At 44.8% G+C, this 18342-nt stretch overlaps 2 protein-coding genes across 4 annotated transcripts in view; one reads left to right on the plus strand and one right to left on the minus strand.

Annotated features, from left to right (window-relative positions):
- LOC118379952 (rab GTPase-activating protein 1-like) overlaps positions 1 to 10926 on the plus strand; it is a 13656-nt gene extending 2730 nt beyond the window's left edge. For all 3 annotated transcript variants that reach the window (XM_052499382.1, XM_052499383.1, XM_052499381.1), the window contains exons 3-9: positions 3828 to 3899; positions 4221 to 4331; positions 9113 to 9217; positions 9547 to 9630; positions 9730 to 9801; positions 9969 to 10235; positions 10401 to 10926. In XM_052499382.1, coding sequence (XP_052355342.1) covers positions 3828 to 3899; positions 4221 to 4331; positions 9113 to 9217; positions 9547 to 9630; positions 9730 to 9801; positions 9969 to 10235; positions 10401 to 10625 — 936 coding nt within the window. In that variant the 3' untranslated portion in view covers positions 10626 to 10926. The remainder of the gene's footprint in view (positions 1 to 3827; positions 3900 to 4220; positions 4332 to 9112; positions 9218 to 9546; positions 9631 to 9729; positions 9802 to 9968; positions 10236 to 10400) is intronic.
- A 139-nt stretch (positions 10927 to 11065) lies between these two features.
- LOC118379953 (cocaine- and amphetamine-regulated transcript protein-like) lies at positions 11066 to 13018 on the minus strand. Its single transcript, XM_035766954.2, has 3 exons — positions 12333 to 13018; positions 12103 to 12186; positions 11066 to 11768 (listed from the first exon to the last, which is right to left on the minus strand). Exons 1-3 carry the CDS (start codon positions 12462 to 12464, stop codon positions 11661 to 11663), a joined length of 324 nt encoding a protein of 107 aa, XP_035622847.1. The 5' UTR covers positions 12465 to 13018; the 3' UTR covers positions 11066 to 11660.
- Between the last annotated feature and the right edge of the window lie 5324 nt (positions 13019 to 18342).

Consider the following 18342-nt stretch of genomic DNA (forward strand, 5'->3'; position numbering starts at 1 on the left):
CATTTACATTTAAGTCATTTAGCAGACGCTCTTATCCAGAGCGACTTACAAATTGGTGCATTCACCTTATGACATCCAGTGGAACAGCCACTTTACAATAGTGCATCTAAATCTTTTAAGGGGGGGGGGGTGAGAAGGATTACTTTATCCTATCCTAGGTATTCCTTAAAGAGGTGGGGTTTCAGGTGTCTCCGGAAGGTGGTGATTGACTCCGCTGTCCTGGCGTCGTGAGGGAGTTTGTTCCACCATTGGGGGCCAGAGCAGCGAACAGTTTTGACTGGGCTGAGCGGGAACTGTACTTCCTCAGTGGTAGGGAGGCGAGCAGGCCAGAGGTGGATGAACGCAGTGCCCTTGTTTGGGTGTAGGGCCTGATCAGAGCCTGGAGGTACTGAGGTGCCGTTCCCCTCACAGCTCCGTAGGCAAGCACCATGGTCTTGTAGCGGATGCGAGCTTCAACTGGAAGCCAGTGGAGAGAGCGGAGGAGCGGGGTGACGTGAGAGAACTTGGGAAGGTTGAACACCAGACGGGCTGCGGCGTTCTGGATGAGTTGTAGGGGTTTAATGGCACAGGCAGGGAGCCCAGCCAACAAACAGCGAGTTGCAGTAATCCAGACGGGAGATGACAAGTGCCTGGATTAGGACCAGATCTGCAAATTGTGTTTTGCCATGTGAAATGGTTTAAGGTATTGATAACAGACTGCATAATTAGCTAAATGAGTCCAGGCAACTGAGAACTCTGTTCAGCCAATGGGTTTTAGTGTTTTAGAAATGGAGAAAAACTGTAATATCTCTGTTTTCTTTATGTTTTGGTTAGGTCAGGGTGTGACGAGGGTGGGTATGCTAGTTTTGTATTGTCTAGGGTTTTTGTATATCTAGGGGTTTTGTAGGTCTAGGTATATGTATGTCTATGGTGGCCTGATATGGTTCCCAATCAGAGGCAGCTGTTTATCGTTGTCTATGATTGAGGACCATATTTAGGTAGCCATTTCCCTTGGGTATTTGTGGGTTCGTGTTCTATGTTTAGTTGTCTGTCTGCACTACTCATTAGCTTCATGTTTTGTTAGTTTGTTCAGTGGTCTTTCTTTAATAAAGAAAGAATGTACGCATACCACGCTGCACCTTGGTCTCCTTCATACCACGCTGCACCTTGGTCTCCTTCATACCACGCTGCACCTTGGTCTCCTTCATACCACGCTGCACCTTGGTCTCCTTCATACCACGCTGCACCTTGGTCTCCTTCATACCACAATGCACCTTGGTCTCCTTCATACCACGCTGCACCTTGGTCTCCTTCATACCACGCTGCACCTTGGTCTCCTTCATACCACGCTGCACCTTGGTCTCCTTCATACCACGCTGCACCTTGGTCTCCTTCATACCACGCTGCACCTTGGTCTCCTTCATACCACAATGCACCTTGGTCTCCTTCATACCACAATGCACCTTGGTCTCCTTCATACCACGCTGCACCTTGGTCTCCTTCATACCACGCTGCACCTTGGTCTCCTTCATACCACGCTGCACCTTGGTCTCCTTCATACCACAATGCACCTTGGTCTCCTTCACTCAATTAGTAGTTGGTAGCATTGTTTAACTTGGGTCAAACGTTTCTGGTAGCCTCCCACAAGCTTCCCAAAATAACTTGGGTGAATTTTTGCCCATTCCTCCTGACAGAGCTGGTGTAACTGAGTCAGGTTTGTAGGTCTCCTTGTTCCACATGCTTTTTCAGTTCCGCCCACACATTTTCTACAGGTTGAGGACAGGGCTTTGTGATGGCCACTCTAATACCTTGACTTTGTTGTCCTTAAGCCATTTTGCCACAACTTTGGAAGTATGCTTGGTGTCATTGTCCGTTTGGAAGACCCAATTGCGACCAAGCTTTAACTTCCTGTCTGATGTCTTGATGTTGCTTCAATGTATCCACATAATTTTCCTCCCTCATTATGCCATCTGTTTTATGAAGTGCACCAGTCCCTCCTGCAGCAAAGCACCCCCACAACATGATGCTGCCACCCCCATGCTTCATGGTTGGGATGATGTTCTTCGGCTTGCTTTTCCCTCCAAACATAGCGATGGTCATTATGGCCAAACAGTTCTATTTTTGTTTCATCAGACCAGAGGATAATTCTCTAAAAAGTACGAACTTTGTCCTCATGTGCAGTTGCAAACCATAGTCTGGCATTTTTATGGCGGTTTTGGAGCAGTGGCTTCTTCCTTGCTGAGCGGCCTTTCAGGTTATGTCGATTATAGGACTCGTTTTACTGTGGATATAGATACTTTTGTACCTGTTTCCTCCAGCATCTTTACAAGGTCCTTTGCTGTTGTTCTGGCATTGATTTGCACTTTTCGCACCAAAGTACATTCATCTCTAGGAGACAGAACGTGTCTCCTTCCTGAGCGGTATGACGGCTGCGTGGTCCCATGGTGTTTATACTTGTGTACTATTATTTGTACAGATGAACATGGTGCCTTCAGGCATTTGCTCCCAAGGATGAACCAGACTTGTGGAGGTCTACAATTTGTTTTCTGAGCTCTTGGTTGATTTCTTTTGATTTTCCCATGATGTCAAGCAAAGAGGCATTGAGTTTAAAGGTAGGCCTTGAAATACATCCTATTGACTCAAATTATGTAAATTAGCCCATCAGAAGCTTCTACAGCCATGTCATCCTGTCCTGGAATTTTCCAACACAGTCAATTTAGTGTATGTAAACTTCTGACCCACTGGAATTGTGATAGTGAATTATATGTGAAATAATCTGTCTGTAAACAATTATTTTATTTATCCAGGCAAGTCAGTTAAGAACAAATTCTTATTTTCAATGACGGCCTAGGAACAGCGGGTTAACTGCCTGTTCAGGTGCAGAACGACAGATTTGTACCTTGTCAGCTCGGGGTTTGAACTTGCAACCTTTCGTTTACTAGTCCAACGCTCTAACCACTAGGCTACCCAAGCCCCATGACTTGTGTCATGCACAAAGTAGATGTCCTAACCGACTTGCCAAAACTATAGTTTGTTAACAAGAAATTAGTAGAGTGGTGGAAAAATAAGTTTTAATGACTCCAACCTAAGTGTATGTAAACTTCCTACTTCAACTGTATGTTAACATTGCCAAAGCAAGTGAAATAGATACTTAACAAAAGTGAAATAAACAATCAAAAATTAACATTAAACTTACAAAAATTACAAAATAATTAAGACATTTAAAATGTCATATTATGCATATATACAGTGTGGTAATGATGTGCAAATAGTTAAAGTACAAAAGAGAAAATAAATAAACATAAATATAGGTTGTAGTTACAATGGTGTTTGTACTTCACTGGTTGCCCTTTTTGCTGCTGTGATGTCACACTGTGGTATTTCACCCAGTAGATAACATTGGATTTGTTTTCTAATTCTTTGTGGGTCTGTGCAATCTGAGGGAAATATGTGTCTCTAATATTGTCATACATTTGGCAGGAGGTTAGGAAGTGCAGCTCAGTTATCACCTCATTTTGTGGGCAGTGAGCACATAGCCTGTCTTCTCTTGAGATCCAGGTCTGCCTTCGGTGGCCTTTCTCAATAGCAAGGCTATGCTCACTGAGTCTGTACATAGTCAAAGCTTTCCTTAAGTTTGGATCAGTCACAGGTATTCTGCCACTGTGTACTCTCTGGTTAGGGCCAAATAGCATTCTAGTTTGCTCTGTTTTGTTGTTGTAAATTCTTTCCAATCACTCCATCTCTGTTTGTGTCATACAACTTTCTCTCAATCAAACTTGGTTGTTGTTTATGTATGCTGAGCCTGTGGACCGTTCTCTCACTCAACCTTGACTGTTGTGGTTCTACAGGTTCCCAGTAAGAAGGCCACGCTGAGAGATAACCAGCCTCAACAACAGGATGACCACATAGACAGATACCAGGTAGGACCAAACCGTTAGCACTTTGATACGTATTAAACCTAACCCCTCTCTCCCTCCCACCTCCACCCAACCACCCAACAATACAGCAAAACCCCACCCACTATTGCTACTCCCCTCCCCCATCTAAACAGTCAGTATCGCCATGCACCCCGCCCCCTTACACCCAAAACCAGCACTCTCTCTCTACCCCCCAAACCCACCAGAATGTGTGTTCCACATTCTATAGCAATCTATAGGGCGAACCTGACTGTGTTCCATGTCCTGTGCATTCTAAGGAGGTAGAACCTGACTTTGTGTTCTCTGTTCTGTGTGTTCCTGCAGAGGGAGAACCGTCAGCTGCAGCAGGCCAGTCTGCGTCTGGAGCAGGAGAATGATGTTCTGGCCCACAGACTGATCACCAGCAAGATCTCCCTGAGGACCGACCTGGATCAGGTACAACCTACATCACCCCCTAGCCCCCTACTTCCTAGTCTCTCCCCCTATTCCCCTAGCTCCGAGTCACTCCCCCTATTCCCCTAGCTCCTAGTCACTCCCCCTATTCCCCTAGCTCCTAGTCACTCCCCCTATTCCCCTAGCTCCTAGTCACTCCCCCTATTCCCCTAGCTCCTAGTCACTCCCCCTAGCCCCCTAACTCCTAAGCACTCCTCCAGCCCTCTAACTGTAGGCACCTCCCCTACCTCATTTACCGTTTCCCTACGAACAATAACATTTTCTTGACAATCTGGACCCTCTATTTCTGAAACTATCCGCCGCCATTGTCGCAACCCCTATTACCAGCCTGTTCAACCTCTCTTTCATATCGTCTGAGATCCCCAAAGATTGGAAAGCTGTCGCAGTCATCCCCCTCTTCAAAGGGGGAGACACCCTGGACCCAAACTGTTACAGACCTATATCCACTCTGCCCTGCCTATCTAAGGTCTTCGAAAGCCAAGTCAACAAACAGGTCACTGACCATCTCAAATCCCACCGTACCTTCTCCGCTGTGCAATCTGGTTTCCGAGCCGGTCACGGGTGCACCTCAGCCACGCTCAAAGTACTAAATGATATCATAACCGCCATCGATAAAAGACAGTACTGTGCAGCCGTCTTCATCGACCTTGCCAAAGCTTTCGACTCTGTCAATCACCATATTCTTATCGGCAGACTCAGTAGCCTCGGTTTTTCGGATGACTGCCTTGCCTGGTTCACCAACTACTTTGCAGACAGAGTTCTGTGTGTGAAATCGGAGGGCATGCTGTCCGGTCCTCTGGCAGTCTCTATGGGGGTGCCACGGGGTTCAATCCTCGGGCCGACTCTTTTCTCTGTATATATCAATGATGTTGCTCTTGCTGCGGGCGATTCCCTGATCCACCTCTACGCAGACGACATCATTCTATGTACATCCGGCCCGTCCTTGGACACTGTGCTATCTAACCTCCAAATGAGCTTCAATGCCATACAACACTCCTTCCGTGGCCTCCAACTGCTCTTAACGCTAGTAAAACCAAATACATGCTTTTCAACCTTTCGCTGCCTGCACCAGCCCGCCTGACCAGCATCACCACCCTGGATGGTTCCGACCTTGAATATGTGGACATCTATAAGTACCTAGGTGTCTGGCTAGACTGTAAACTCTCCTTCCAGACTCATATCAAACATCTCCAATCGAAAATCTAATCTAGAGTCGGCTTTCTATTCCGCAACAAAGCCTCCTTCACTCACGCCGCCAAACTTACCCTAGTAAAACTGACTATCCTACCGATCCTCGACTTCTGCGATGTCATCTACAAAATTTCTTCCAACACTCTACTCAGCAAACTGGATGCAGTTTATCACAGTGCTATCCGTTTTGACACTAAAGCACCTTATACCACCCACCACTGCGACCTGTAGGCTCAGTCGGCTGGCCCTCGCTACATATTCATCGCCAGACCCACTGGCTCCAGGTCATCTACAAGTCCATGCTAGGTAAAGCTCCGCCTTATCTCAGTTCACCGGTCACGATGGCAACACCCATCCGTAGCACGCGCTCAAGCAGGTGTATCTCACTGATCATCCCTAAAGCCAACACCTCATTTGGCCGCCTTTCGTTCCAGTTCTCTGCTGCCTGTGACTGGAACGAATTGCAAAAATCGCTGAAGTTGGAGACTTTTATCTCCCTCACCAACTTCAAACATCTGCTATCTGAGCAACTAACCGATCGCTGCAGCTGTACATAGTATTGGTAAATAGCCCACCCATTTTTACCTACTTCATCCCCATACTGTTTTTATTTATTTACTTTTCTGCTCTTTTGCACACCAGTATCTCTACCGGTACATGACCATCTGATCATTTATCACTCCAGTGTTGATCTGCAAATTTTAATTATTTGCCTACCTCCTCATGCCTTTTGCACACAATGTATATAGACTCCCCCTCTCTTTTTCTACTGTGTTATTGACTTGTTAATTGTTTACTCCATGTGTAACTCTGTGTTGTCTGTTCACACTGCTATGATGTATCTTGGCCAGGTCGCAGTTGCAAATGAGAACTTGTTCTCAACTAGCCTACCTGGTTAAATAAAGGTGAAATAAAATAAAAAAATAAATGAATAAGATACTACCCTAGATACTACCCTAGCCCCTACCTCCTAGATACTACCCTAGATACTACCCTAGATACTACCCTAGATACTACCCTAGCCCCTACCTCCTAGATACTACCCTAGATACTACCCTAGATACTACACTAGATACTACCTCCTAGATACTACCCTAGATACTACACTAGCCCCTACCTCCTAGATACTACCCGAGATACTACCCTAGATAATATCCTAGATACTACCCTAGATACTACTCTAGATACTACTCTAGCCCCTACCTCCTAGATACTACCTCCTAGATACTACCCTAGATACTACCTCCTAGATACTACCCTAGATACTACCCTAGCCCCTACCTCCTAGATACTACCCTAGATACTACCCTAGCCCCTACTTCCTAGATACTACCTCCTAGATACTACCTCCTAGATACTACCCTAGATACTACCCTAGATACTACCCTAGATACTACCCTAGCCCCTACCTCCTAGATACTACCCTAGATACTCAAATCAAATCAAATAAAATGTTATTTGTCACATACACATGGTTAGCAGATGTTAATGCGAGTGTAGCGAAATGCTTGTGCTTCTAGTTCCGACAATGCATTGATAACCAACAAGTAATCTAACTAACAATTCCAAAACTACTGTCTTATACACAGTGTAAGGGGATAAAGAATATGTACATAAGGATATATGAATGAGTGATGGTACAGAGCAGCATACAGTAGATGGTATCGAGTACAGTATATACATATGAGATGAGTATGTAGACAAAGTAAACAAAGTGGCATAGTTAAAGTGGCTAGTGATACATGTATTACATAAGGATGCAGTCGATGATGTAGAGTACAGTATATACGTATGCATATGAGATGAATAATGTAGGGTAAGTAACATTATATAAGGTAGCATTGTTTAAAGTGGCTAGTGATATATTTACATCATTTCCCATTATTAAAGTGGCTGGAGTTGGGTCAGTGTCAATGACAGTGTGTTGGCAGCAGCCACTCAATGTTAGTGATGGCTGTTTAACAGTCTGGTGGCCTTGAGATAGAAGCTGTTTTTCAGTCTCTCGGTCCCAGCTTTGATGCACCTGTACTGACCTCGCCTTCTGGATGATAGCGGGGTGAACAGGCAGTGGTTCGGGTGGTTGATGTCCTTGATGATCTTTATGGCCTTCCTGTAACATCGGGTGGTGTAGGTGTCCTGGAGGGCAGGTAGTTTGCCCCCGGTGATGCGTTGTGCAGACCTCACTACCCTCTGGAGAGCCTTACGGTTGAGGGCGGAGCAGTTGCCGTACCAGGCGGTGATACAGCCCGCCAGGATGCTCTCGATTGTGCATCTGTAGAAGTTTGTGATACTACCTCCTAGATACTACCCTAGATACTACCCTAGCCCCTACCTCCAAGATACTACCCTAGATACTACCCTAGCCCCTACCTCCTAGATACTACCTCCTAGATACTACCCTAGATACTACCCTAGCCCCTACCTCCTAGATACTACCTCCTAGATACTACACTAGATACTACCCTAGATACTACCCTAGATACTACCTCCTAGATACTACCTCCTAGATACTACCCTAGATACTACCCTAGCCCCTACCTCCTAGATACTACCCTAGCCCCTACCTCCTAGATACTACCCTAGCCCCTACCTCCTAGATACTACCCTAGATACTACCCTAGCCCCTACCTCCTAGATACTACCTCCTAGATACTACCCTAGATACTACCTCTTAGATACTACCTCCGAGATACTACCCTAGATACTACCCTAGCCCCTACCTCCTAGATACTACCCTAGCCCCTACCTCCTAGATACTACCCTAGCCCCTACCTCCTAGATACTACACTAGATACTACCCTAGCCCCTACCTCCTAGATAATACCTCCTAGATACTACACTAGATACTACCCTAGATACTACCCTAGATACTCCCTCCTAGATACTACCTCCTAGATACTACCCTAGCCCCTACCTCCTAGATACTACCCTAGATACTACCCTAGCCCCTACCTCCTAGATACTACCCTAGATACTACCCTAGCCCCTACCTCCTAGCTAATACCTCCTAGATACTACACTAGATACTACCCTAGATACTACCCTTGATACTACCCTAGCCCTTACCTCCTAGATACTACCCTAGATACTACCCTAGCTCTACCTCCTAGATACTACCCTAGATACTACCTCCTAGATACTACCCTAGCCCCTACCTCCTAGATACTACCCTAGATACTACCCTAGCTCTACCTCCTAGATACTACCCTAGCCCTACCTCCTAGATATTACCCTAGCCCCTACCTCCTAGATACTACCTCCTAGATACTACCCTATCCCCTACCTCCTAGATACTACCCAGATACTACCCTCGCCCCTACCTCCTAGATACTACCCTAGATACTACCCTAGATACCACCCTAGCCCCTACCTCCTAGATACTACCCTAGATACTACCCTAGCCCCTACCTCCTAGATACTACCCTAGATACTACCCTAGCCCCTACCTCCTAGATACTACCCTAGCCCCTATCTCCATAGGCACTTAGACAGACAGACAGACAGACAGACAGACAGACAGACAGACAGACAGACAGACAGAGTGTTGACAGAGCGTGTTGTTGGGCCCACAGGCGGAGGACAGAGTGGATGAGCTGACCAAAGAGCTGCTGAAGACCAGAAAGAAATTGAAGAATGCAGAGGAAGAGAAGAGAGGGAAGGAGGAGGAGGCTGCTCAGGTAATTCTATTTATTGTAATAATGTACTATTATATTCTATTTATGGTAATAATGTAATATTGTACTCTCTTTATGGTAATAATGTAATAATGTATTCTATTTATGGTAATAATGTAATATTGTATTCTATGTATGGTCATAATGTTATATTATATTTATGGTTATATTGTAATATTGTATTCTATTTATGGTAATAATGTAACATTGTATTCCATTTATGGTAATAATGTAATATTATATTTATGGTAATACTGTATTATTAGATTATATTTATGAGTAATAATGAAACATGTAATTCTATTTATGGACATGTATTTACCATTTCACAGTTGAAGGAGGTGTTAAGGACAAAGCTGGACAAGGCTGATCCAGAGGTGAAGAGGAGCTCAGGCATCATCTCAGACTACAAACAGGTACAGCGCACATGCACGAAACACACACACACACACACACACACACACACACACACACACACACAATCCTAATGCTATATTGTTTCCTCTGTCTGTCAGATCTGTTCCCAGCTGACCAGGCGGGTGGAGAGGCAGCAGGCGGCCCACAGAGAGGACCTGGACAAACTCAGGGTGAGGAGGAATATGACACCGTCTGATGATGTCACAGTTTGGCAATCACACAGTTTGATGATGTAATTTGTTCTGTATGGATATCACCTCTCACTCTGCATGTTTATAATAAAACACTTTTGAAGTGTCTGGTCAAACCCCTCCCACCCCTCTTCTCCCTCTCTCAGAATGCTGTGATGGCGTGTTCTCGCTGCCGACAGGCTCTAGATTCTCCTGTTATGGAAGGCTCCGGTTCCACAGCCCCGTACCAGAGAAGTATCAGCACCAGAGAACCAGGCCAGCAGAGAGACCAGGAAACAGAACCAGACCAGCAGATGACTGGTACCAGGGAACAAGACCAGGAGAAGGTGCGTCTGAGTGGCCAGGTCACAGAGCTAGAGAAGGAGCTGGCCCAGACTAAACTACAGATGGTGGAGGCCGAGTGCAAGATCCAGGTCAGCTCAGAGCACACTACACACTTCATAGTGCACACTACACACTTCATATTGTACATGTTCACAGTACATAGTACAAACTCCTTAATGCACGGTACACACTTTTTTTGTGGACAGTACACACTCCATAGTGATATATGATGTGTTGTGTTGTCCCCTGTGTAGGAGCTGGAACACCAGAAGGGGGTGCTGCAACGTGATCTCCAGACAGCTAGGAACAGCTGGCTCACTAAGACTATACGGTCAGCCGGAGGGGGTCTGCAGAGCAGCAGCCTACCCAGGGGGAGAGCCTCTGCAATGGGGCGTTCTCTACATGGCCTCCCCCTCTCAGCCTGGAGCTCCAGGAGACTGTCATGGGCCCCCAGGAAGGACCAGGGGGGAGATGTCTGACATGGAAGAGAGGGGGAGAGACAGCAAGAAGACATACTGAGAGTATAGATAATATGTATTGGAATGATTATACATGTCTCTTGGTGATTGTTTGTTTCTGCATTCTAGTGCCTATTTTGGTTTTATTTGTTATTGTCAAAAACAGATTTGTATACAGGAGTTTTATGTATGCTTTATGTATTGCTTTGGCTCTTAAACTCTTAAAACAAAACTCCAAACTGGTAACACTTGTATGGCACCTGCCTGGCGCCCGAACAAAATCTTTATCTTTACCCCTCTAATAAATACCGCTACAACGTTATATGAACATGCACTGCAATGTGAAACATGTATTTCTAGATGAAACACTGATTAAGTTTGGTGAAAATGTGTGATTTTAAGTGTTGTACTTAGTCAATTGAACATGAGCTTAACGTTTTGAAACGACTGCCTTTTTGGTGATGGGTTTTAAGTTTTGTACATGTGATGTAGAGTAGTGAAAACGTACCACATGGCCTACTTATTCAAATTGCACTGAAGCATACAAAAAACTGTAAATCATCTTATAAACAAGGACTTTATTGATCACATTGAATTTCTTTGTATTTAGTCAAAATAGACGAGACAGCGGAGAGCACAGATAAAGGAACAAGTTGGGTAGTGTCTTAAATGACACCCTATTCCCTATAAAGTGCAATACTTTTGACCAAAGCAACATAGGACTGACAAATAGGACTCGGGCCAAAATAGAGCATTATAGGGAATAGATTTAGTATTTGGGATACAGCCTTTATGTTAGACAACAAACCCTCCATTACACACCAGGGTCCCGTTCAGGACAGGAGAGGGCAACATACTGAAAGTAAAGCTGACATGATTCCTATTTACTTTACATGTCAGAGACGCATCTGTTCAACATACAATATTTCTGTCTGAACGTTCCACATCTTAAATGTGCTCCACTGAATGAGGCAAAAGCTTCTGTTCTCTCTCTCTCTCCTACTTCTCTCTGCTCCCCTCCCTACACCGTTTATCATTTTCTCTCCTCTTGTCTTATTACAAACACTTGAGGACATAGAAGTTGCATGTAGTCCCACGAGGACACCCGCACAGTGTTCCGACACGCGCACCTTTGCGAACAGCGCACTGCTCGCCCGCGTCACACTAGGAAACAAACAAACAGTTTGTTATTTAATTGAATGATGATGGTGGTGGTGGCATCTGTCTCCAGACTATGTGATTCTGAAACATCTACACCGGTTTTCCAGAATCAGATTAATCCTAGCAACTCCTGAACTATATATATATTTTTAAACACTGTCAATAGAGAACCTTTATCAAAAGTCCCGTTTTGACCATTTGAAACACGCAATATAAGGCTAGACTCAATGAAGTAAAATGCATGACAGACAGGCTAACTACTTAAAAATAATTGATTGATAATAGGACTTTAAGCACTTTAAAATGATTGATCAGGTCTATTCAGGTCTATTCTTACCGACGGCAGCCAACCGAGCTTCTTTTCTGATAACGGCATCTGTTTGTTCTTCAGTTTCTCCAGAACTTCTTGTAAAGCTTCAATCTATACGACAGAGAAAAACAAACAAAAACGATAGACTGCTATATATATATATATTATAGCTAGAAAACAAGTACAAAGAGAGGGATGAATCGACTAAACTATCACAAACCAAACAACTTCACAAACATAAAACAATTTAAACTTACCAGATCCTTCTCTTCTTGTGATTTGTGGGGGAACTCTAGAGCACGAGTCTCAAACTCCAAGGAGGTGTCATCAGCGAGACAGAGAAATGCGCAGCAGGAGGCTGCGAGGAAAAGCAGTAGAATGCTGGCCATGGTGCTGAAACAACCAGAAGGGATGGAGATATAGCGGGGCTTCTGCAGGTGGTTCGCAGGGGCTTGGTGAACACTGGGCGGGTCAGGTGGGCTATGATTCAAGGTGATAGATTCGGGGGCTTGATTTTATAGAGTTTGCTGACATCATACAGCTACTGTAATATGTATGACCACTGACATGAGCGGAGCGACAGAGGTAACCACTGACCGGAGAGGGTCATACGCACGCACATACACGCCAGAGGATGTTGTGATGGAGAGGCGTTGTCTGATAGAACACCTCTGTTCACCTCTTTCCAATAATCCCAGGTCACAGCCCCTGGCTGTTGAGACCAATCTTTAATCAGCATCCAATTTCCTCTTGGGTGTGTGTGTCTGCCTAACCTCTCATTTGGTGTACACAGTGAGCAGGCCTGAGACTCTACATCACAGGATAATCTCACCAAACCACATAAAGAAAACACCTCTCTCCCTATTTCTCTCTCACACACACAATACTATTTCCAAGCAAGAATTCTGCTTGAGAATGGTTTAAGTGGGGAGAGGAAAACCATCTGTTATTGGCTGAGAGGTTTGGAACTCTCTTTGTCTATTAACCTTTCTAGCGCAGGCGCTAGCGGAACCCCTCGACAACATTCCGCTGAAAAGGCAGCGCACGAAAATCAAAAATATTTTAGAAATATGTAACTTTAACACATTAACAAGTCCAATACAGCAAATGAAAGAAACTTCTTGTTAATCTACCCATCGTGTCCGATTTAAAAAATGCTTAACAACAAAAGCACAACATCACATGTTGGATCACTGTCAAGTAAAAAAAACACAGCCATTTTCCCAGCCAAAGATAGGAGTCACAAAAAGCAGAAATATAGATAAAATGAATTACTAAAATTTGATTATCTTCATCAGATGACACTCATAGGACATCATGTTACACAATACATGTATGTTTTGTTCGATAATGTTCATATTTATATCCAAAAATCTCAGTTTACATTGGCGCCTTGTGTGCAGTAATGTTTTGATTCCAAAACATCCGGTAAGTTTGCAGAAATACTCATAATAAAACATTGACAAAAGATACAAGTGTTATTCACAGAATTAAAGATAGACTTCTCCTTAAAACGTGTTATGGCAAGGAGTTCCCTAAAGGGAACACCCCCTCCCATTCAGCTGAAAAGGTGGCGCGGGAAATTCAAAAAATATTCTTTAGAAATATTTAACTTTCACACATTAACAAGTCCAATACAGCAAATGAAAGATTAACATCTTGTTAATCTACCCATCATGTCCGATTTGTAAAATGTTTTACAGCGAAAACACAACATATATTTATGTTGGATCACCACCAAATTCAAAAACACACAGACATTTTTCACAGCCAAGGATAGAGTCACAAAAGCAGAAATATAGATAAAATGAATCACTAACCTTTGATTATCTCCATCAGATGACACTCACAGGACATCATGTTATACATGTATTGTGTGTTTTGTTTGAAAATGTGCATATATATAAATAAAAAAATCTCAGTTTACATTGGCGCGTTACGTGCAGTAATGTTTTGATTCCAAAACATCCAGTGATTTTGCAGAAATACTCACAATAAACATTGATAAAAGATGCAAGTGTTATTCACAGAATTAAAGATAAACGTATCCTCTAGGCAACCGCTGTGTCAGATTTTTTAAAAACTTTACGGAAAAATAATAATCTGAGAACGGCGTTCAGAACCCAAACTAGCCAAAGAAATAGCCGCCATTTTGGCGTCAACAGAAGCTACAAAAGACACTACATATATTCACTTACCTTTGGTGATCTTCATCAGAAGGCAGTTCCAGGAATCCCAGTTCTACAATAAATGACTGATTTGTTCCTTAAAGTTCCATAAAGTCCATCATTTATGTCCAAATAGCCATTTGTTGTTAGCGTGTTCAGCCCAGTAATCCATCTTCATGAGGCGCGGGCACTTCGTCCAGACTAAAACTCTAAAAGTTCCGTTACAGGTTGTAGAAACAAGTCAAACGATGTATGGAATCAATCTTTAGGATGTTTTTAACATAAAACATCAATAATGTTCCACCCCGGAGAATTCCTATGTCTGAAGAAAAGCACTGGAACGAGAGCTAACTCTGTCGGGAGCGCTCGTCACGAGCCTGAAACACTCTGCCAGACCACTGACTCAAACAGGTCTCATGAGCCCCTGCTTTATAGTAGAATCCTCATTCAAGTTTCTAAAGACGGTTGACATCTAGTGGAAGCCGTAGGAAGTGCAACTTGACTCCAGAGACACTGTGTATTCGGTAGGCTTTGAAAAACTACAAACCTCATATGTCCCACTTCCTGGTTGGATTTTTCTCAGGTTTTTGCCTGCCATATTAGTTCTGTTATACTCACAAACATCATTCAAGCAGTTTTAGAAACTTCAGAGTGTTTTCTATCCAATACTAATAATAATATGCATATATTAGCATCTGGTTCAGAGTAGGAGGTAGTTCACTCTGGGTACTCTATTCATCCAAAAGTGAAAATGCTCCCCCCTATCCCAAAAAGGTTATTAATCAATTTACCGCATTGTGATGTCACCATGGAAAGGTGGAACTCCCGTCCCATGCAAACCTGCTGATTTGAAGGTCCTGTGTAGATTATATTTTCAACCAGCAACTATCAGGAAATAACACTGATTTGACAAAATCACACTTTTAGAGTGTTTGTTTCATCCCCTGTTGTTGTAGAATACAGGAGCGCATCCAAACAGCCTATCCGACCGCTCGGAGGCGTCCGCACGGTCTTAAACCACACCGTTGCCTCGTTTTGTATCATATTCCAATTATAAAACTGAGGGGGGGGCAAAAACTAAATTTCAGAATGTGGGCAGGACATGTCTTCACAATCCCCACAATCCCAGTGAAAGTTGTGCCCCTGGTATAATATATAAAACACATGAAAAACAGAATGTTGACAGCACTGGGCCTTTAAAGTGAACCTATTGATCCAGTGCAAACCTACTGAACCAAAGTAGTCAACACTATAAAATAAAGATTAGTCAGATATGAAGACGGCTGTGTGTGAGCATGTCTACTTGTGTGTGTGTGTTCTATTTGTCTGAACAGGATGCTTTTCAGATATCAACGCCTGTTCATATCATTGGAACAAATCTAATATTTACTGAAGTTTATTGGTTGCTGGCAGATTTCATGCCTAATTCTTTGAATACACAATTATTGGTGAACTATATTAGCTTATGACCTGAAATTACTTATTTACTTGATGTCATAAATCCATTTGTCTAACAGACTTACATTCCAGACACTCTCTTAATTTATCCAGACAGTCTTGTTTGCTTCAACAGTATAAAGACACAGCGCATCAGTTGCAACCTTGCAGGGGAGTCAGTTTCCAATTCCTGTTACTGTATGCTAGTGTTTTCTACAGGTAGACATTTTGCCTGGATTTAACATCGAGAAGCCTATTTAACTAGTGGGCATAAAGGTTAGAATTGGGCCATTTCGGTTCTCACTGTGGAGCATGGAGGAGGAGGTGTGATGGTGCTTTGTTGGTGACACTGTCGGTGTTTTACATGTATTTAGAATTCAAGGCACAGTTAACCAGCATGGCTACCACAGCATTCTGCAGCGATACACCATCTCATCTGGTTTGTGCTTAGCGGGACTATAATTTGTTTTTCAACAGGACAATGACCCAACACAACTCCAGGCTGTGTAAGGGCTATTTGACCAAGAAGGAGTGATGGAGTGCTGCATCAGATGACCTGGCCTCCACAATCACCAATTGAGATGGTTTGGGATGAGTTGGACTGCAGAGTGAAGGAAAAGCAGCCAACAAGTGCTCAGCATGTGTGGGAACTCCTTCAAGACTGTTGGAAAAGCATTCAAAGTGAAGATGGTTGAGAGAATGTAAAGATTGTGTAAAGCTGTCATCAAGACAAACCATAGCTACTTTGAAGAATTTAAAATCTAAAATATATTTTCATTTGTTTAACACTTTTTGGGTGACTACATGATTCCATATGTGTTATTTCACAGTTCTGATGTCTTCACTATTATTTTACAATGTAGAAAATAGATAATACATTTTTGACTGGTACTGTATGTATATATTTTTTTACTGCTCTTGAGATATAATTCGTGTTTGGATAACCTTATTCTTAAAAAAAGAAGCTCTTTATGCGATGCGCACCGCAGTGAACACCAGAAGAAGAATTATCACTGAATTGGAACGTGAACCGTCGCTGGAAGCTCCGGAACGTGAACCGTCGCTGGAAGCTCCGGAACGTGAACCGCCGCTGGAAGCTCCGGAACGTGAACCGTCGCTGGAAGCTCCGGAACGTGAACCGCCGCTGGAAGCTCCGGAACGTGAACCGTCGCTGGAAGCTCCGGGAACGTGAACCGCCGCCGGAGACTCGAACTTGAACCGTCGCCGGAGACTCCGAACGTGAACCGCCGCCGGAAGCTCCGAACGTGAACGTCGCCGGAGATACCGGAACTTGAACCGCCGGAGACTCGAACGTGAACCGTCGCCGAGATTCCGAACGTGAACCGCCGCCGGAGACTCGAACGTGAACCGTCGCCGGAAGCTCCGAACTTGAACCGTCGCCGGAGACTCGAACGTGAACCGTCGCCGGAAGCTCCGGAACTTGAACCGTCGCTGGAGACTCCGGAACTTGAAACGCCGCTGGAGACTCCGAACTTGAACCGTCGCTGGAAGCTCCGAACTTGAACCATCGCTGGAAGCTCCGGAACTTGAACCGTTGCTGGAGACTCGAACGTGAACCGTCGCCGAAGCTCCGAACGCGTGAACCGCCGCTGGAGACTCCGAACGTGAACCGCCGTTGGAGACCGGAACGTGAACCGTCGCCGAAGCCCGAACGTGAACCGCCGCCGGAGACTCGAACTTGAACCGCCGGAGACTCCGAACTTGAACCGTCGCCGAAGCCCGAACGTGAACCGCCGCTGGAGACTCGGAACGTGAACCGCCGTTGGAGACTCGAACGTGAACCGCCGCCGGAAGCTCTGGAACGTGAACCGCCGCTGGAGACTCGGAACTTGAACCGCCGCTGGAGACTCCGAACGTGAACCGTCGCCGGAAGCTCCGGGAACGTGAACCGTCGCTGGAGACCCGGAACTTGAACCGCCGCTGGAGACCCGGAACTTGAACCGTCGCTGGAGACCGGAACTTGAACCGTCGCTGGAGACTCCGGAACGTGAACCGCCGCCAGAAGCTCCGGAACTTGAACCGTCGCTGGAGACTCCGGAACTTGAACCGTCGCTGGAGACTCCGGAACTTGAACCATCGCTGGAAGCTCCGGAACTTGAACCATCGCTGGAAGCCCGAACTTGAACCATCGCTGGAAGCTCCGGAACGTGAACTGTCGTTGGAAGCTCCGGAACTTGAACCGTCGCTGGAGACTCCGGAACGTGAACCGTCGCCGGAATCTCCGGAACTTGAACCGTCGCTGGAGACTCCGGACCCCAGAGGGCTCTCTATGGTCAGGGCGTGACACAAAGGCAGCGTCCATGGATACTCGACTTCAGCAACCTCTGCAACTGCCAGGGACCCAAGGCTGGGTTTGTTTACAGAGGTTACATCAGTAAGGACTACGCCCAGACTGGACAGGTGATCAATGATGATAAGGCCTTTCTCTACAGCATCACTGACCAGAGAGAAAAGTCACTACGTCAATCAAATGTATTTACAAAGCCCTTTTTACATCAGCCGATGTCAGTGCTGTACAGAAACCCAGCCTAAAACCCCAAACAACAAGAAATGCAGATGTAGAAGCGCGGTGGCTAGGAAAAACATCCTAGAAAGGCAGGGACCTAGGAAGAAACCTAGAGAGGAACCAGGCTCTGAGGGG

Source organism: Oncorhynchus keta, chromosome 37, assembly GCF_023373465.1.
Source record: "Oncorhynchus keta strain PuntledgeMale-10-30-2019 chromosome 37, Oket_V2, whole genome shotgun sequence".
NCBI classification, from domain to species: Eukaryota; Metazoa; Chordata; class Actinopteri; order Salmoniformes; family Salmonidae; genus Oncorhynchus; species Oncorhynchus keta.